This window comes from Setaria italica, chromosome IX (assembly GCF_000263155.2).
Source record: "Setaria italica strain Yugu1 chromosome IX, Setaria_italica_v2.0, whole genome shotgun sequence".
NCBI lineage: Eukaryota > Viridiplantae > Streptophyta > Magnoliopsida > Poales > Poaceae > Setaria > Setaria italica.
In genome coordinates this window covers 40,177,536-40,198,679 of record NC_028458.1, presented here as the reverse complement: position 1 = coordinate 40,198,679, position 21,144 = coordinate 40,177,536, and the positions used below count along the sequence as shown (strand labels likewise).

Sequence of the window (21,144 nt, the reverse complement as noted above, 5' to 3'; positions counted from 1 at the left end):
GCGTGTCAGTGCCTCGGTGCTAGTCTCAATTTCTCCCCTTCTGCTAGCTGTTGGTTGTCTTCACAGCCCAAGATCCAAAGAGCACGCATCCTTCCCTGCCGTCGAGGAGGATGTTGACGACGATGGCGAGGGCAGCTGCAGGAGCGTCGACGCCGCCCGGGTGACACCGGCACCGTCTTCGCCGTCCGGCGGGCAATCGAGGTTCACCCCGAACAGCCGGACGCGCTTCGACCTTGTCGCCTCCACCGTGGATGCGGCGACGCTCACAGGCACCGACGCCAGCACCACGGCTGCCGGCACCTGCGGCCGCAGGAACAGCACGTGGCGGCTGCTGGGCACCGGAGCGGCGGAGGCGCCGTACGCGCCGTAGTCCTGCCACGGGCAGATGGGCACGGACGGGAGCGGCAGGAAGCGCTGCGCCGACGCCAGCGGCGGCTGCAGGAACGCGAGGTCCTGGCGGCGGCGGCGGAAGTCGATGAAGAGGCGGGCGCGCGGGGGGCCCTGGCCGGCGCCGCGCGAGAAGAGGACGGTGTCCCCGGCGCCCAGGCGCTTCTCCTTGACGAAGCGGCTCCACCCCTTGGTCATCACGTAGCTCTGGCTGCTGTTCCAGTACGAGTACCGGAACCGCCACGCCTTCCCCGACCGGTCCTCGAAGCTGAGCACCAGCCCCTTGCCGCCAGTGCCCGCCGCGGCCGCCGCCGCCGACGCGTCCAGCGCGGGGAAGTAGCGCTCCGCGTGCTGCTTGGGGATGACCAGGCGGTTGAGCTTCCCCACGTCGCTCGGGGTCACCACCTTCTCGAACATGTGCTCCTTCTCCACCCACGCCGCGCCGGCGCCGCGAGCCCTCTCGGAATCCTCGACCCCGCCGTGCGCGGGCGCGAACTCCATGGGGGCTCCCGCGCGCTCTCGAGCTCCTGCTACTGTAGCTGTTGACTTTGACTAGTATGCTACTTCAGGCAGGGATCGATCTGGTGGTATGTAACAGTACTATATGCATATGCTGCAACTATTCTTTAGCAGAAGGGGGGGTTTAGGGTTAGATTAGCCCAATATTATATGGGGATACAGCTGATCTGTTGAACCAGCTCGGACACCAGATGATTGGCTGCTAAGATATGGATTGCTATTTCGAGAGAGGTTTGGTGATCAAAGATAGGGAAGAAATGGGGATCTAGCTCGGGAGCACTTGGGAGGTTGTTGCCTTTGTTTCGGTGTATGTGATCTGCGAGATTTTGAGCAAAGGCGCTACTGTGCGCGTAGATCAGTAGGCAGCATGCGTACGTGAGATAGGGAGGGGAAAGGGTTGGGAAGAGCAACACAGGCGCGGCACCAGGAAGCTTTCTTAAGGAGGAAGATGAAGAGGGCATCTAGCATTCTACTTCTATACTACTAGTATTAGCCGAGGCCGGTGGTGGGGATCGGAGAAGAGGAAGAGCTAGAGAGGGCGAGAGAGCGAGGGCGAGAGAGATGGACCGGTCGATGTGAGAGGGGTGGGTGGGGCCCACGGGCCGACGAATGATAGGGCTCGAGCTCATGTGAGCATGCATGTCCCTCTCAGCCCACTGGGATCCCCTCTAGCTCTAGCTCAGGCTCAGCTCCTCTCCACGGATGGACGGATGGGAGAATATGATCTCTCGATCGGCCGCAGTCGCCCTTGGGTGTTGAAACTTGACGGCATGATCATCAATAATGGGATCGAGGAGGAAATATCTCTCCTCTACTCCTGGATCGGCCGTCGTGGCAGAATAATGTACAGGATTTTTCATTCTTTGTTTTTTCAGTGTTTTCGTCGACGCTTTTCAGGATTGATCGCGAGGTTGCGCAGGTGAGGAGTTCTGCCATGCCCTGCTCCCCTTCCGTGCTGCTAGCAAGAAGAAGCAATAAACTGCAGCAGGCGGCTGCCTGTACGCCGTGTCTAGCTTCTCTAGCAGCTGATGATGGGCTCCCGGCCGATTTGTAGCAGCTGTGGCTTGACACAAATGTGCAAGTGCATTGGTGGTGTTTGCCAGCAGCGAGGACGACCGATAGATGTCACACGCACATGCAGCATACTCACTCCACCTAATTCTAGTTTTTTTAAAATAGATTAGTGGTGGTGTAAAAAGACTCACATACCCTCGTTTGTTGGCCGGCTACATGCAGTAAGTTTTGACATGCATATCAAATCAATCCACTTAATTAGGTAGGGAGTTAGATATAATTCTCAGGATTGCATTTTTTTATTTTTTTTCAACCACTAGAATTGCATTTTTCATGGGAGGGAGGGATTGTGCCTGATTTTGATTGCCTCGTTGTGCAATTAATGGATCGAAGTACATTTTACTGTTACTGATATGACACATCGTTCAGATTATCATATAATCCGCCTAGCTACTACTATGCGTAATAAGTTCTACAAGTCTCTCTGGCATTGCTGCGTGAGAATTTATTTCACGCAGCTTTGCGGCGACCGCGCCAGATATATATAACTGCTACTGCTGATGATTTTCTGATGTCGTGGTGCCATGTCCATTTCGGTCGGCCTGTGAGCCTGTCAAACACAACGTTGTTTTATGGCGCCTGTTCCATATTTTGGACGACCTAGCTTGGTTAGTATACCTGATCGATCGGCTAGCAGGTCTTTGTGCCCTTTGCACGCCCACCACGTATGTGTATACATGTGCTAAATACGATGAGAAAAATAACACACGCACCTTGATTCTTCCCATGGATTGAGAATCATTGTATTTTATGGGTACGCGCTACACGTATGCATATGCATACTCGAACTGAGAGCAGAAGCCGTTTGTATATTCACCAAATTTGCCAACGTACTTTTTTTACAAGGCGTATTTTGTTTCGTTTGGATGATGATTCAACCAGCAATTACTCCATTAATATTGCATTTACATGTGATGCAAAATTATAATCGTTACGATAGTATATCATGAAAAAAGGATCTAAGAACATCACTGTTGTGGCACAAAAATTATATATTGATAAAGAAATTGTTAATCAAATGGTTGTCTCGATGAAAGGAAATAAGCCACCGGAGGGAGCACTATATAGGGGACTAATTTGGCTTGCATGTGAGCTAGTGCAATTTTGTTTCCAATTAGAGATTTGACGTGAGCTCCGAAGGACGTCTTTACTGTTTTTTGCAAGGAAAAAAAAGCTTTGGAAGATATAAACTTGTTATATATGTGAATGTTTCTTGGCCACTTCTTTTTCCAAGGAAAAAAAGAAAGGGAAAGGGAAAGGCTAACTAGGTTCTTTGGCCTAGAGCTAACCAGTTTCATGATAGAATCACCTATACTGATGAGAGGATGTATGTATGCACGCAATGGTCAAATACTGCTGAATTGCTTGCCCTCTTGGGCACTTGCAAACCAAATGGGTCTCTAGATGCATGCACTGAGCCAGCCACTGATAGAGAGATCCTCCATACAGCTTGCGCTTCTTTCGGATTGGTCGAGCACTCGAGATACTTTGACCGGTGCAGAGAGCTAGCAGTAGCAGATGGAGCATGCATGGGCGCGTGATTTGCACAAGTGGGTCATAGAGCGAGGTCCCAGGATTAAAGATAGACAGTAGTTCTTTTCTATATATAAATCATCTGCCCCGTGGAGATAAGGTCATGTGGCGTGCATTTTCATAACCCTAACCGGGCCTGGCCTAGTGCGCGTACGAGCATATGATATTATTCGCACACCAGCTGAAGCTCTGACGATGGAGTTAATTTGATGCGGACAAAATGTGCAGATGAAGCAAACAGTGCTTATTAACTGTATGTCCATGCTATTCATTCCCTGCAGTCTCAAGCTAAGCTAGCTGCTTCGAATCATAAATCTGCGGCTTCAAGTAAACGTCCTTACTTTGCTTAGGTGCTGACTGCTGAGCTGATGATAGCCATATGAAACATGCATGAGCATATGTTTTGGCAGCAAGTACAGTCATAGATCTCAAGGAGACCTTTTTTTTCTAATTTGAACTTCTTAGCTCGATCGAGGCTGATAGATTGAGGCACACATGTTTTGTTTTGAGGATAGGATGTGTAGATGAATATACTAGGTCATCAGCTCTGGACACCCAATACCTGCAATCATAATGCTCAAAGACGAACCATGCATCGATCATAGCATACTCACACAATCTATGGGTAAACAAGGTGTGAAAAAGGAGGGGACAGGGGGAAGACAGGCAGGTGAACAAAGATGGACGGGGGGCTAAAACATAGTTTGCACATGTAAAGCAAGGGGAAAGGAAAAGGTACAGGAGAAGCATATGTTTAGAAATGGAAGGTTGCAGCTTTTTTTCCCTTTATCTGGCCACACCTTTTGGGCTTCTGTCGACAGATATTCAGAACCGAATTTCCTTAATTTGCTTTAACTTCTCAAGCCTCCCACATCAACCTAGTGTAAATGCCATACTCATGTATCTATATTAACTGTTACTATCTCCGTTCCAAATTTTAAATCGTTTTAGCTTTGTCTTAAGTCAAACTTCTCTAGTTTTGACCAAGTTTATTAAAAAATGTACAAATATCTACAATGTCACCATAAAATATACATTAACAGTACTTTATTCGGTATCGTAGATATTACTGTATTTTTCTATAAACTTAGTCAAAGTTAGATAAATTTAACATATGACAAAGCTAAAGTGTACTATAATTTAGAATGGAGAGAGTAATTCATAACTTGAGAGTATGGAAGAGAAGCACTGGAGCAACAGCTAGCCAATTCGACCGACACGGACCATATACATATGCAACAGAAGGCCCATTGATTCAGAATTATTCAGATTTGGTTTTATTACCAGCCTTCATCTCCACATGCACATCATGGAACTATGCACATGAAGATCTTGTCCGTTACTGTGCTACAGTCCTTTTTCCTGATATATGCACATCCTAAATATATGCTACCTTCCAAATATCAATTGTACTACATGTGCCGTACCGCATGCTGTGCTCACTCATAGGATCCCAGGTCTCTCAAGAATAAACACACACCCGTACATGCATGCGCAGCCTAATTATAATAACGATCTGCAAGACCGATCGAATTGAATGAAGATGGTAATGAAGCAGTACTAATCGAGTGAGCATCCATGCGTGCTAGCTTTACAATGCGATGCAAGCTTTTTGTACCAATCTATAGCAGCTAGCTAGCTAGAGCTAGGCATGCTATCTTAGCTTCAGTGTCTTCTGTGTAGCATAAGTACATTGATACTGTCAACTCTCCATCTCCTCAAACAGACGGGAATCGGAGCCTCGGAGGAGAGAGGTGCACGAGAGAGGAACGCACCGCGGGGAGGGGGGGGGGGGGGGGGGGGGGTCAAGAGGTCCCCGTGATGCGTGCCGCTGAGGATAGGGCTCGCCATGGATGGAGCGCGGCGTACATGGTGGGGGAAGATCTAGCTGCTTACCTAGCCATGCCAGCCAACGCAGCTAGCTTAGCTAGGGCACGCATTGAGTAATGGCCGTTGATCAAAGGTGAGTAGGGGACCCCCTTGGTGAAGGCGACAGATCAGTACAGCATCAGAGTGGAGAAAGCGAGATGGAGAACAGGAGAAGGTAGTACTAGTGCAATTGCACATGTATATATCATATATGGTGCTGTATGTGCAGAGGCATCGAGATATAGTACTTCCTTCGTCTATTAATGCAAGCATATAATTTTGGCCATTGATTTTTCTTAAAATATATTGCCAATTTGCTGCATTTTGCATCTTTTCCAATAGTTTATCAAATCACCAGCAATATAATATACTATTAGTGCCTTTTACAATTTCTTTCTTGAGTGTCCGATAACTTTTCTAGTATAATTTACATCCTTTTCAATAGTTTATGAAATCGTCAACAACATAATTCTTGCAACCTCATCCCCCACAGTTATGTTGGTAGTTATCCAAATAAACTAGAAACCACTACAGGAAAACATGGATTTAATTCCGGTTGAAAACCCTAACCCTCAGAGATCCTAGTTTTCCCAATCAGGACAACCAAATCGGGACTAAAGGTCCCAGCCTTTTAGTCCCGATTATTTCACCTGGGACTAAAGACAACTAAACGGGACTAAAGAGTTATGCGCTAAAAAAATATTAGAAATCTCGGGGAAGCTCCCACACACACGCAAGTCACAAGTCATGTGATTTTTCACGCGAAACATGCGTGTGCGCTGTGCGTGGGATTCGAAACCATCAATCTCTTGCCTCGCGTGTAGCTTCCTTACCATCTCACCTACTTAGCACATGTGATGGAGTTAGATTGTTTTGCTTTTGAAATAACCCGTGGAGGATCCTTTAGTCCCGGATTCGAAACCCGCAATCTCTTACCTCGCGTGTAGTTTGCTTACCATCTTTTGAAGTAGCCCTACTTAGCACCTAAAGGCTTGAGAGGCTTTAGTACCAGTTTGTAGGCAACACAAACCGGGATTAAAGGCTTTAATCCGGGTTTGTGTAACAAATCAGGACTACAGGATTCTCCACGAACTACAAAATTTTGACTGGAACTAATGCCTATTTAATTCCGGGTTCAATTTGTTCTGAGATTTTTTTGAGGATCGAAGGTCATTTTTCCACTAGTAAACCATTAGCCACTTGCGAAAAAGGTTGTTAGGAAAAGTTAGTAGTCTTGCAGTGACCAATTTAAAAACACTTTGCTGACGGGAGCCTATTAATGCAACTTTTATACAATACATGTGTGTTTTAAATAATTGTTGGTCAAAACTCGCAAAATTGACCTTTTCTAATTGAAATATATGTCTTACACTTATGAAAGGAAGTAGTACGTAGCTTATACGGTACCAGTACTTGCAATTGTCAAGACCCTTTATTAGCTGGAATTTTTCGCTGATAATAATGTGAGTTGTGAACCGTACAGATCCATCCTTTTGATGGGTGTGTTTTGGCTGAAGACTTTTTGACACTGAAGCTCTTTGCAAACGAGCTGGCTCAGTCTGCTTTAATAAGGAGTATAAAGGACTTTCTCTCTCTGCTGCTGGAGTTGTCCCAAAATTCTCAAAAGTGCTCATATATTTTGGAATGGAAGAAGAATTACTGCACTATGGAGTCACCAGGCTTTTTTTCCCGGCGCCGATCCCAATTCAATTCAACAATTCTTGAGACAGTAGTACACCACGGCAGCAGTTAGTCTTGCCGAATCAGGTAGTCGATGTGATGTTAGTCGTAGCGCTGGCGGTTGCAGCTTTGTACCCCAGCCAGGAGGGATCATCGACACATCGTCAGTCGCTGGCTCAACGGAAAGAAAATCCCAAGAACGTCGTGTCGTAGTGCCTGCAGCTTTCTCTTATAAATTTGGCGCGCCCTGATGATGATCCTGTGCTACCTTCACATCGATCGCTGCGCCGTCGCCCATTCCCGCAGACCGCGGCCCGTCCGCACGATCCACCGGCGCCAACTCCAGCTCCAGCCGGTGTCCGCAGCTCCGCCGCCCCCGTGACGCCGCCCCTGCGGTGTCATCACCACGCGGCCAGGCAGGACACGTAGTGCTTGGCGCCCGGCCCACCTTGGGCCCCGGCTCTCGGCCCTCTGCCCCTACGGCGCCCTGCCGGCCAGCCCAGCGGCAGCGGCGCAGCGCGTCATCATCATCGCGACAGCCGGCTCTCGTGTTCCTGCAGTCTGCAGCGGCTGCGCCTTCTGCCGGCCGGCCCACAGGCCGCAGCCAGCTCCCTCTCCTGCTGGGTGCAGGGCCGCGAGCGACACGCTCGCGGGCTGCTCCCAGCCGGCTGCCCGGCTAGATAGGATGAATGGAGGATGATGCTCCTGTCCTGTGCTGCTGTGCAGATCGCAGGCGTTCCGCGGCCTGTGGATCGCAGATCGCTGCACCGGCCGGCACCGGATCTTGTTGGTCTCTTGTGCCGTGTGCTGTACGTACGCAGTACGTTCGTCTAGTGGCTTCCGGTGTGCCACTGCCGATACACGGTCGACATGGTGCTGGCAGCCAGGCCTGCTCTGCAGGGCGTCGTCCGTGTTCCGAGCATGCCCGATCATCATCGATCGATAGGTCCCCCACCAGGTCAACGTAGCCCATGCCCTGCTCCCTCCGGTCCTTCCTTCCTGTCTGGGCTGAACCTGCTGCAGTAAGATCGATCAATGATTTGGGCCCGACGGAGACGACCCGACATTATCCTGCACTAGTGTGCCCAAGCTCTTGAATGCAGTGGTAGTAGATGCTGTACCTCGGTGCCTGCCAGACCGGGACAGGATCTTGGCTCAACTTGGAGTCCGGACCTTGACCATGCGCAACTTTTAAATAGAACCATATGTTTTGCCTGACTGTTTACACGAGGTCAAGTTACGAGCGGCATGCATGTCAAGGATCGGAGAGACGCCAACCAAACGAAGGAGTTGCCTGATCGCACCAGCTCTGCTCCGCTCCGCTGCGGACCGAGCGTGCTGGTGTGCAGCAAAACGAAGAGCCCCCTATGTTGATGAGGCCATACTATTCTTTTTCCGATGCATACCAACAAAAATAAGTTGTGGCACAGCTATCAACTAATCATAATGCTAATGCTGGACTTTGCAATGTCACACGACTTGTTCACATGCCTGAGGTACAACGGCACAGTAAAGCATCACATCAGGCCGTTCCAGCATTTTTAAAAGAAAGATATACATCAATACATGTAAAAACAGACAAAATCGAATCATGGTACCGAGTGGAGTCCCAGCAGCTGCTCATCAGCAAAACCAGGGTGGCCCACGGCCAACTGAAGAGCGACAAGAACAGCAGCAATATGAATACAAGAAATCAATCGTAACATCCACATTTGCTGCAAGTAATATATACAATAATCCATGTCAACTCCAGCACATATAAGTATCACTTTAAGTTAACTTTGGGATACATCCACGCAGATACACCAGACGGTGGGTTTACATATCACCGATTATGCAGATTATTAGACATACAGAAAAGGTAAGAAAGCGAGGGTATATAATAGCATATTTACAAGAAGCATCAGCATTTTGAGGTAACATGAGCTCAAACGATAGCTTTTCAGTTCATGGTTTGCTTCTGCAGCCTATTTGCCTGGATGGAAGAAGTTCTCCTTCAGCACATGCTCCCATTCTGACGGTGTACTGCCATACTGGTGAACTGGAGACGCGATTAGGTGCGCTTCATGAGACCCTTCTGTGCAAACATGAGAAGGCCCTGCCGTTTCAACCGACAGGTGGTTTTCACCGTGTAACGCCCCTTCAATGTTCACTTCATCAGATGTAGCTTTGCACCTCTTGGGGGTAGATGCATCTGCAGAACCACCTGTCTCGTTGTTCTCCCCAGAACAGGCTCCATCGCCAAATGTGCCTATGCCACCAACTGAATCTTTTCCTCCCAAGTGATCTGCCAAATCATCAGACTGCATAAACTTCCATATGTGCTCAGCGGATACTTCAGCGTTGGTAATGCCCCCATTGGCCATGGTATTAAGGTCATCCCCATTCAATCGATCACTACATGCTTCTTCCTGCTCCTTGATGGCGCCACCCACTGAGGTTATATTATCAGGTCGGGACTTCAAAATTCTCAGCCTAGCCAAAACAGCATCATCAACCCCACCTTCTCTATTTGTGCTTTCATCGAGTTGTTGCTTGCTGCTTCCATGGACCAGATGCGACTCCAAAATTCTCAGCCTAGCCATAACAGCGTCATCAGCATTATCTGCTCTGTTTGTGCTTGCATCTAGCTGGTGTTTGATGCTTTCCTGACTTGAAGAGGTTAAAGTGTCTGGACGGGACTTCAAAACTTTCAGTCTAGCCAACACAGCATCTTCAACCGCATACGATTTCTTGCTTGCTTCTTGCTGTCCCTCACAGTCAATCTCACCAAAGGAACTAAGATTATCAATTCGGGACTGCAAAACTTTAAACCGGGCTAACACATCAGCGTCAACACCATTGAAAATGCTCCTATTTACAACAGGAGATTGCCTGTCACCAGAATCTCCTCCCTGGCCCTGCAAAGCCGCAGTGCATGTAATGCTTTCTTTCCCATGGTTTTGTGGTTTGCTACTGGATAAGGATGAGCTAGAGCCTTTGTTGCTTTCTGATGAGTCAGGAGCTGCATTCACAAAGATTTAAATCTATAAGAAAAAGTTGAGCATACACACAATATCCTAAAACCATTTGAATACTATTTATAATCCCATCTTGCTACCTTTTAGTGTGCTGTTGTGGCTTTTTGCTGTCGCGAGCTTCATACGAGCATGTTGAAGCTCATATTTGAGTTTACATGCTGAAGCTTCTGCTTCAACCCACAAGTTTTTGTAGATTGAAGCCTGAGAAACTTCAGTGTCGTCAGGCATCTTATCATCCATGTGACTAGTAAGAACCTGAGCAGAAAAGTTTAATGTAACGTACACACTTGAGACGATGGTGGTATTAATCCAAAATATGCAGCAGCATGATGTTACAAATAATGGCTAAAGTTACCTGTGAAACAGTGGTCTTAAATTCTGAATCAGAATTCTCCTGTGCCAACTGTGCATGCATTGCCATCCAAAAGTTGTTCGTCGCGCAATTAATATTTTTGAATTTCATTAGACTGGAATTGCTCAAGCCATCATCATTTTTTTGTTCAACCTTGGAGGGGACAGATAAAAAGAAACAAGTCAAAGCTAGAAACAAACAGGGCTTATCTATATTTAATGTCTGGGGACTAGAAAGCACAATAATATGCCCATTTCATGATTCATATTATAAGTTTGTGCGACATTGCATCATGGAATACTAGTAAATGATACTCAAATTTTAGATACACCATACAAAAGCCTTTCAAGATCATACCTTGCTTCTTTTTGAACTGGCAGCTGTAAGATTTTGAATCACTGACTGCAGAAGTTCTTCTTCATCTTCCTGTAAAGAAGAACCACCCTTGCAGGTCGATAGAAGCACTACCGACAAATTGTGCATTAGTTTCAGAAATATTGCCCGAGTGCTAGAGCTGGAGTCACAAGCCACATTCAGCACATTCCCCTCAACACATGGATAACACTGAGAAGGGTCTTCACCTCTTTTCTGTGTGCTTCCTTCTTTCTCCAATGATGCAGAACAACTATTTCCATGTGTGCTTCCAGTTGTTAAATGATCAGCATCAACTCTAGGAGTAATAGCAACAGGATTTAACACAGTTTTACTCATCACTTCATTTATGCTTGCTGTATGTTTGCCACCATGTTCATCCAGAATTTTGGGTTTGCTGCCAGAACAAGCACTTTCCTGTTGACTCAAAGGTATCACATTCTTAGAATCTTCTCTAGAATCGTAGCATTTCTGTGTTCTGGAAGGTTCCTTGTAAGCCAGATTACTAGCATGAGTAGCCATGTCATTATGGACCTCGATATTGACCGGTGGTACTTCTTTATGATCTTCGGTGTTTTTACATCTTGCAGGCAACTTGAACACCTTATAAGGATCATTCTCGGAACCTGATGCTTCCTGGCGTTCAGGGAATCGCCCTGGATACTCAGAACTCAACTCAGGGATCTTCTGGCTCTGATGTGAACTGATGTAACCTATTGTTCGTATCACATTATGATGGGCATCATTATTTTCCATGATACCAAATGAAGGCTGGTATGAGGCTGGTGTGCCCTTCCAACAAGGCGAATCAACACTGGTGTTATTAACCTCAAGCAACTCAGATGAAAAATCACGAGGCTGAACAATCCCAACCTCAGGTGAAGAAAGCTTGGAATTGAAACTTCCCAAATCATGTTTCATTTCAGTAGACTCTTGCATAGGTATCCCATTCCCTGAATGCTCAGAACCAACATGGTTCTCTCCAAGAGAATTGAGGGGATAGCTACCCACTGTTGCCATATCGTTAGAGTTGCTCCATTTTCCATGCTGCTTATCAGCAGTTTGATATCCAAGATCCTTTTGTTCATTCCACACACAATCAAAATAATCAAGATTGATTCTACAAGGATTCATATATGAAGAAAAGGAGAAGGAATTTTCCCCAATAGTGTCATTCATCAATGGAACTGCTGTTTTGGCCATTTCAGATGAATCAACATATCGTGTAGGAAAGATGTGAGGTCCTGCATCTGTTGAACATGCCGAAAGCTGTGTCATGTATTTGTCATACGTAGAACCAAAAGGATATTGAATGAAATCTTGTCGCGGGGGATAACTTGTGTCTTCGGCAACTGAATGATCAAGCAGTTTACTCACAAAGGCATTCTGTTGCTGATGAAACACTGATGATCCAAAATCATTACTGAGAGCCTCTGAACTTTCTGGGCAGGTTCCTGGCTGCTTCTCACTTACTGAATTTGAGCTCTCTGACCTCAGGGAACGTACACCCGCAAAGTTACTGAAGTGGTTCCTTGCGTACATGCCATAGGGACTGCTCTGCGAAGCCTCACCTACAGTATGTTCAACATTGCCAGATATCATGAAACCATCAGAAAAGTTTGCAGCCACTGTTTAGTTTAAGTTGCACAATTATGCATACCAATCGAATGATATACTCCCTGCAACTTGTATAATGCACATGTTTATACTGTTGCATAAATATAAAGCAATCCTGCGTACCTAAAGAGATTTTGTTTGTACAATTCGATACAGATGGCAAATATCCAGTTAAAATGCTACTGAAAAGGCTCAACATGATCCTCTCCTGGTACCCATCCACACTAACAGAAAACCAAAAGGCTAATCTAGCTCCCAATCTTAATTTATCCGTACCAAACTGAAAGATTGAAAAGGTGCTAATCTACCTGGGATGCTTCAGTTATCCATCCCAAACTGTAAAATTGAAAAGGCACTAGTATAGCAAGGAAGCTTCAGCTATCCGTTCCAAACTGTATTGATACAAATACTGTAAGTACTAGGCACTAGTTGTGGGAGATCGATCCCGCACAGCCGCACAGACACTGTTAGTCTGGTAATAACGTTTGGGTCAAGCCACTGCACCGTCTCAGCAAACAATCACATGAATTACACGCAACACATCAAACAGAAGGAAATATCCAGAGGCAAACCCACAAGCCATCGCATCTAGTAACATCTACCGATCGCACGTGAACAAGTGAGGGGACTTGATAACGACGCGGAGGCAGAGGGTTGTCCACTTGTCCTGTTACCTTTATACCCCGGCGGCGTGGCGGCGGGGGCGGCGACGGGAGCCATGTAGCTCGCGGGAGGCTCCATCCACGACACGCCGCCCCAGTCCCCGCCCGCGGCGTAGACGGACGGGGCGGTGGGCAGATCACGGCCGGGGCCCACCGGATCGGCGGCGGGGAAGGGCGCGGCGGAGGGGGAGAGCGAGGAGGAGAAGGCCGCGCGCGGCAGCGGCGGGGAGCGCCGGTGGTCGCCGGAATAGGGAAGCATCGCGCCTGGGCGGTGGTGGCGGTGGCGGTGCGGATGGGGAAAGTGGCACGGGGTTTGGGCAGGGAGGAGTCGGACGATGGAGTGTGGCGTGCGATGGTGGCGACTGGCGAGGTGAGGTCTGGTGCGCGACGTGTTCGTTTCCGGGTGGAGCCGTGGAGGTGGAGACCGGTGTGGTTTGGACTTGGGCCGTAGTTGGTGGAGCCCAGCACTTTGGGTCTGCCAGCCCAGGTTCGCGCATCCTTCCTTTGGGCCAGGCCGTATATGCAGCGTTTTTTATCGGGGAGATTGTGAACTTGATGAGCCCCGCCCATTTTTATTGTTATTATTAGCAGAAAGCTAAGCGCCATCAACTAGATGAGCTACGTCTTGCACAGTCGCACTGAGGGTGCCTTGGCTTCTCGAACGGCTCCAGTGCTGGCTTTTTGAGAAGCACTACCAAACGTTTGGTAGTATTCTAAAATGGCTTCGGCAGATAAGCTCCAGAAAACCCACTACTCTCTGGAGCAGTTCAACGGAGGGAGAGCTAAAAAAAATTAGCTCAGCTGCGGGGACCATCTTACCTCTTTTGCCCACCAAGCGACAGAACAACGGCGTGGCGGAGCACCATGGCTGTTTGCAGCGGAGCGGAGGTGGCAGCGTGGGGGTGGAGCCATGCCGTGGAGGCAAAGCGGCGATGTCGTGTAGCGAGGTTGGAGAAGGATGGATTGCACCTCACGTGACCAGAGCAGGGAGACGGCCTGGGCGACACGGTGGCGCTGGAGAAGGGCGGTGCGGTGGTCGAGCTGGAGTTGGGGACGTGGGGGCGGAGAACAACAACGGTGTTGGCGGACGCAATAGGGTCGGAGAAGGGTGACGGCGTGGGAGGGCTGGAGAAGGGTGGCACGGCACGGGCAGGAGTTGGGTGACGGCATGGCGAGCGCTGGCGGCGGGGTTGGAGTGCTGCGACCCGTGTGCGGCTTGTGAGGGAAGAGGAAAAGCAGGTAAGGAAGAAAGGGAAGGGAAAAAAGAAAGAGATGAGAAGGGGAGAGAGGAAAGAAAAAAAAGAAAAGGGAATCGGTTTTAAGAATATAGCAATCTACTCATTATTGGTTGATCTAGTTTCTATTCATTAATTTTTTATTTCATATTGTTGGCGCTAAAAATCAGCCAATTGAATCTCAGCATCGGACATATGACCCGGGAGAATCTGCTTAGCTCCTGTTCGGGTAATCGCCCTGGTGCGGTTCACGCGGCGTGCCAGCCAATCTGACCTGTTGATTGGCAAGGAAGAAAACGTGTCAGATCCCAGAGGCTGTGATCGGCTAAGGTTCCGATGTCGAGAGAGCTTATCAGCGAATCGGCCGATTTGCTATAACAGGGTAATCGGCTATGGTGCAGCCGATAACTAGGTAACGTTTCTGAAGAAAACTACCAAAGTAAACTAGACAACGCTACAAGAGCAACACTTGAAACACATCTAATCGGCTATACAAAAGCAATAGACGAGCAATAAAGATAAATAAGCCGAAAGCTCTAATTTCAAGCTGGATAACTGGTGATAAAACTAGAACAACAGGTAAAACTTAGAATTCTAGTAAATATCGATAACTGGTGAATAAATCTAAACGAAACAATAGCGATGCGCCCGAAGTTAAAGCTTAGATATTACTCGATAAACGGAACTTACAGAATCGGCCGGAGATCGTGTCGATGCAGCCCTGCCAACCCGTACGAACTCGTGAAGAAGAAAAGTATGGACGAAGTCGCCGACTTGAAAGTAAAGTACGAGGGAATAGTAGATTGTTGTATTGATTTGATGATGATTTTACAGATCTCTAAAGACGGCTATTTATAGCCTGTTACAACCAACTTCTTAATCGACTAGGATTCCATCTCTAATTTTAAACGAAAACAAGTATTTATAAGTACAACTCGTATCGGAGTTGGTCGTTGCGCTCCTATGGGCCAATCTTCTCTTCAATTCACTTTAGGCCCACATTGGCCCAATTGCCCCAGCCTCTTAATCGGCCGATTTCTACCAACTTCATCCGCCAAAACACTGCAGCACCAATCGGCCGATCTTCAACTGTAGCATCAATCGGCCGATTCCCAGTCGTGACCTTTTCGACTCACCACATCGGCTAATCCTTTCCCTTCTTGACACCGATTCCATACGTGTCAAAATCTGGCGTAACACATATCAAAATATTACATTATAATTGAGGGCAAATATAAACAGGGGTATAATGGACATTTGACCTCTTCTATCCATTCATGAAAAGGTAGGAGAAAAGAGTTTTGCCAAACACTTTTCAAAACGGCTAGAGAGCTGCTCCATCAAAGGAGCTACAGCCAAAGCCCTGCCAAACAAGCTCCGAGTACGAGAGTATATGATTCCTAATTCTACCAGAGTAGAGCATGGCGGTTCACTCGAAATCTTCGAATGACATCAGTACATAGACTTGGATTTGAAGGTTACACGTGTACAGTATGCAAGTATGTAAACAAAGGGACAAGTTATTTCATTTCGTAATCTGACGGAGGTGATTAATTAAGATGTTGCGTGATACGAACAAATTAGATCATTATCTAAAAAAATAAATAGAATGCTGGCCAAAGTTTGGGATACATCTATTTGACCAGAGGGAGATCGTCACGACATCTTCTAGCAATCTGTAGGTTAGCTTCATCTTCGTGTTTGAAAACTTTTACATTTCGACATTTCCATAAATTCCAGAGGATGCGGATGAGAACCGTACTTTTGATCCGAGAGTTCTGTTATTGCAAGGGATTAAGAATTCAGAGAGCTTCAACACTACCAGAGGATGCAAGTGAATTCAAATCAAAACTAATGAAGGACCAGAAGCTTGAGCTCCACTAACATTTGATGAAAAGGTGTGTATAGTCTTCCTCCTCTACACAGAAAGGACATTGTCCATCCGGTCTCATTTGCAGTACTTGAGGTGAGCATTAGAACTCAGTCGTCGCCGGTGAAGTAGCCAAAGAAAAAAAATTACATTTTCGGGGAGAGAAGTTGCACCAAACCGCCGGAGCAAAAACATCGTCTTCTATTGATCTAAAAGCCAGGAGATAGTGCTCTCTGGTGGTAGGCATCCGCCCACTGAACCTGGAAATCCTTGCATCCGCTTCATCCTGAGATAGTTCAACTGAGGTCATGAGAGATTGGAGTTCCAAAAGTTCCTGCGAAGGACTTCCAAAAGTTCCCGAGAAGCTGCATGAGTGAGTCGGGGCTGGAGGGTGAGCTGAAGATCTTGCGCTGATAAAACTCTAGATACTGAGGCATTTGGTCTTGTTGTGTGGGTGAATAGGGATGGAAAAGTATTAGCTAAACATTGAGATCCACACCAAAGATCAAGCCAAAAGGCTATCATTTTTCCATTGCCGAAGAGCACTCTAGTTTCTTTCCGGAAGGAAGGTAGTTCAGCTAGGATATCCTTCCAAACAGGAGAGATGTCCATCTTTTCGTCACCAAAGTCTAGCCTTTCTTGACATCCATATTTGAGCCGGAGCCAGTCGATCCAAGGCGCAGATGGAGCATAGTGAAATTTTTACAAAAACTTTTTCAGTAAACTTTTATTCTTCTTGGCCATATCTGGTATACCGAGGCCACCTTTGTCTTTTGGCAGTGAGATGTCTTCCCAGGCAACTTTGCATTGCCCTCCTCTACACTTGTTTTCTCCAGTCCAAAGAAAGGCACATTGCGGTGCGACTAGACCATTCATAGTGGTTTTGAAGAGCAGTAGTGAGGTCATAGGGTAAATAACATGGGAGGAAAGGACCGAGCCAACAAGAGTTGCTCTTCCCATCTCATTGAGAAGATGCCCTTTCCAGCCTGCTAAATATTTGTCAGAGCTTGCAATGTAAGGTTGACTCTCAACTTGGAAGTAGAAAGAGGAAGGCCAAGGTAAGGCTGTGGAAAGGAAGACACTGGACACTGGAAAATGGAAGCTAAATGTTCAGCTATATTTGGTTCAAGATAGATAGGGAGGAAGGTACTTTTCTCAAAATTAATATGCAGTCCAGTAGCTTTACAGAAGAGCAAAAGAGTTTCTTTGAGGATCAGAAGTTGTTGCTCGTCAACCTTGATGATGATCAGAGTGGCATCGCGCGTATTGCAGCACAAGACAAGGGCTGAGGGTAAGATAGGATGCTCAAGAACTTCATTGGCTGAAGCATTGCGAAGCATTTACTGAAGGACGTCGACCATGAGAATGAAGGGATATGGGGATAAGGGATCACCTTGCCGAAACCCTCTTTTGCACTTAATCCATTTGCCGGTGGTCCCATTCAGAAGGACTGATCTCTGACTAGTGGAAAGGAACTGTTCAATCCAAAGTCGCCACTTTGCTGGAAAGTTCCTTGCCTGTAAAACAAGATCAAGAGCCTCCCATTCAATAGAATCAAAGGCCTTGCGAAAGTCAAGTTTAAGAGCCACTGCAGAAATTTTGCGTTTAAAGCAGGTTTGCATAAGCTCAGCGGCGTAGATGAAGTTTTCATAGATGCTTCTGCCCTTTATGAAGCCAGTTTGGTCAGGGTGTACAAGTAAGGGAATCAACGGTTGTAGGCGGTTGGTTAAAGCTTTGGAGATAATTTTTAGGGGATAATTTTGTAAAGATATTGGGCGGTAGTGTTCAGGTTTAGAACTCGTTTGGCAGGGCTGAAACGGCTCTAGCTGTGGCTGAAACGGCTCTAGCTGCGACTTCTTTGGTGGAGCGGCTTTTTTTGGCTTTAGCTTATCTGGTTGGAAAAACGTTTGGCAAAACGGCTCTTCCATGTAGTTTAAAATGATAGATAAGATGAAATACCAATAATAACCTTTTCTTTCTTTTTTTCTTCCCATTTATTTTCCTTATTTCTTTTCTCTTTCCTTCCCAATTTGTTCCCTTCATTTCTCTCCCCCCATTATAATTCAATATATAATGTGAATTTATATAGAATGAAAAGGAATATTAATGAATAGAATTATAGATATTTTTTAATTGTTATCGCACCCTTTTCTTTTTTCTTTTCAACTTATTCTTTTACTGGATCTTATCCTCCATGTATAGTCAATGCCGCTCATTCCGATTTGTTCTTTCTCCTTATCCACTTCGATCTCGTGACGCCTTCAGCGGCGCCTCGGCGGCATGCTCCTTGCCACTCGCCGCAGCGCCCCGCTCCAGTCTCACCGCTCCCCTGCCGTACAGGTGCTCGCAACTCGCACCCATTTCCAGCCGTCGGTGAGTCTCCAGGCATGCTCCTGTGCGCGGATGTCGATGGGGATCCGCTCCTCGACGATGCACGTGGTGCGCCTCCTCTGGTGAGACAGCATCCATGGTGACCCCGCCGCACCGCACAACGGCGTCCATGGTGACCGCACCGTGCAAAGTCTACACCGCCCAACGGAGAAGGTACGGGGTTGCGAGACAGTTGGGTACTATTGCGTGTGGGGACGGGAAGGAGCTGTGGGGAGCCGGTATTTTGGGCTCCGGCTCCATTGGAATGCATGTGTCAGCAGGTTTTCCGGGGCTTCCAATGCCTTCGGCCGTGAAGCCGTTTTTAACTCCCCCGTTTGGTACAACTCCTAAAGAAGTTGGTGGAGAAGCCCTCCAACAAGCTGTTAGTATGAAGCGTCCCCACATAAGTAGAGACTAAATGTGATACAAATATCTATCCCAGAAGGCTGATAACACATTTATTTAACAGATAGTTCAGAAACTGTACAGCTCCCGAAGGAGCGGGCGGGCAAGCCACACCCAAAGTAAGACTAAACCGATAACGATACAAATCCAAGTTGCAGTCCAGTCGGACTCCGGGCTGCAATCGGAACTATGCGTCAGCGGAAGCATCCTGCAAAAGGTCAACACCACAGGCAGCATTGGGTGAAGACGCGACCTCCTACTCGAGATCCTCGGCGACGTAGTCCAGGTCCTCCTCTGAAGCAACAAAACAGGGGTGAGTATGAAAGTACTCAACAAGTCCAACCCCATCCACGGAGGGGGATACAGCAGGAGTATGCACAGGATATAACAAGGATGAGGTTAAGGTTCTTTTGCAATAAAGCTAGTTTTTCGACACATGCAATGGTTCATTTTCAAAGAGTTTTTGCAAAGTATTTTCTTTAATAACCGAAACATTAAGTGGGGTTGATCCTACACAAAGGATCCAAGTTTTATCGCTACCGGACTCTCTGTCCGCCATAGCCCACGGCACAACTGCCGAACACTTCCAAAATCCAACACACGCCATAAAACCAACCATCTCCAAATGCTAGTTATGTGACGAAGCCGTAACTCGTCCAATGCCGTGGACACGGCTACCCGGATAGGTTTTAACTCTACAGAGGTTGTACACTTTTCCCACAAGTAGGGTACCGCAGCACGATCACCTTAGTATCGGTGCAGATCCTAACAAAGCCATTACCCACCTTAGCTAAGACTGACTAGTCCACACGGAAGCAATCATGGGGTTAACGACCTATTAACGAGGTCTTAACCGGGACCTAAGTCACAAAGATCTTACTCCTTTTCCATGTCTCCCGTTGCTCACCAGCTCACTCGAAGATTAACAATTTAGCTAGTGGGATTTATGTTAAGCCGTTGCCTATACAACGGTTGAGTGGTTGCACGATGGTTGAATTAGGCAAGATGAAACATCAACTCGGTCCTTAACCATGACAAGATGGATAACTCCCAACCTTGCTCAACCACTGAGGTACGAGCCCAACATTCCGGCATTCAGCACAAGATACACCCATCCATCTCGTCTCTAAGACTTTCTTACCTTTATACCCGGAAACCCATTTTCTCATTTGAACACACTCACACATTTATTTTCTAAATAAACCAGTGTAGTCATGATTGAATTTGAGTAACAAGGTCCTAAGCATTCTAGCAGTAATTATCATCCAAATAGAGCAAGTCGTATTTAGAGATAAATATAGGACAATAAGGAATATTCATAACAAACAAGGGGTGGCTATCCAACCATGTCTTGCAATAAAACAATATGCACTTTTATAAAATATGCCAATAGGTTATGTTTGAAAAACTAGGAATGAATATGCATCAAAGGGTGAGATTGGACTTGCCGTTCCCAAAGTCTTTCGGGAGCTCCTACTCGCGGTACTGGTCCTCAGGCTCGGGCTCGCGGTCGAACTCCTCCTCGTGCTCCTCCTTGGGCACTCCGCGATCTATGGCACACACAAACGAGCACACGATAAATAAAAAGAAATTAAGATTTTACCCGTTGAGCTCCTAACAGAGAATGCGAACGGAAAATAGGTGGGATAAGTATCTTCATAAAATTTGGGTATGCCTCAGCGGAAGTATATGGGAGGAGGCCGTGGTCGAATTTGGGATCAATTGGAGGAAGTTTGGCGCATGAAATGACAAGTTAAAGGGGTGTTAGGGCTTAAAACAAGGTTTTAGGACTAAACTGCGAGAACCAGGAACCTATTTGTAATTATTTCTGAAAGGTGGAAGGGTGTATTCGTGAAACTTCTCTGAGAGAGGTGGGAGGGCTGATTTGCAATTAGAGGAAAGGATGGGGGTAGATCGAAATTGAAGGGGATTTTTCCCCTTCTTCTTCCTTGGACCGGTACAGGAGATGGAGGAGGGGGAGAAACTCGGTTTGGGGGGGGGGGGGGGGTGGGCCTTCCCGGGGGGGGGCCGGGTGGGGGGGGAGGTTTTGGGGGGACAGGGGGTTTCCTTTTAGGGGGCCCCCCCGGGGGGTGGGGGGCCGAGCTTGGGGGCCCGGGGGGGGAAAGAAGGGGGGGGGGGAGCTCTTTGGGGCGGGCCCCGAGGGGGCGGGGAAAAGGGG

At 47.2% G+C, this 21,144-nt stretch overlaps 2 protein-coding genes across 2 annotated transcripts; both read right to left on the bottom strand.

Annotated features, from left to right (window-relative positions):
- Positions 1 to 6: 6 nt before the first annotated feature.
- On the bottom strand, positions 7 to 1,476 carry LOC101779059 (putative B3 domain-containing protein Os10g0537100). Its single transcript, XM_004983753.4, has one exon. The coding sequence runs from the start codon at positions 886 to 888 to the stop codon at positions 61 to 63; it is 828 nt and encodes a 275-aa protein (XP_004983810.1). The 5' UTR covers positions 889 to 1,476; the 3' UTR covers positions 7 to 60.
- A 7,266-nt stretch (positions 1,477 to 8,742) lies between these two features.
- On the bottom strand, positions 8,743 to 13,466 carry LOC101778647. Its single transcript, XM_004983752.3, has 5 exons — positions 13,098 to 13,466; positions 10,792 to 12,377; positions 10,438 to 10,587; positions 10,163 to 10,337; positions 8,743 to 10,066 (listed from the first exon to the last, which is right to left on the bottom strand). The coding sequence occupies exons 1-5, from the start codon at positions 13,342 to 13,344 to the stop codon at positions 9,030 to 9,032; spliced, it is 3,195 nt and encodes a 1,064-aa protein (XP_004983809.1). The 5' UTR covers positions 13,345 to 13,466; the 3' UTR covers positions 8,743 to 9,029.
- Between the last annotated feature and the right edge of the window lie 7,678 nt (positions 13,467 to 21,144).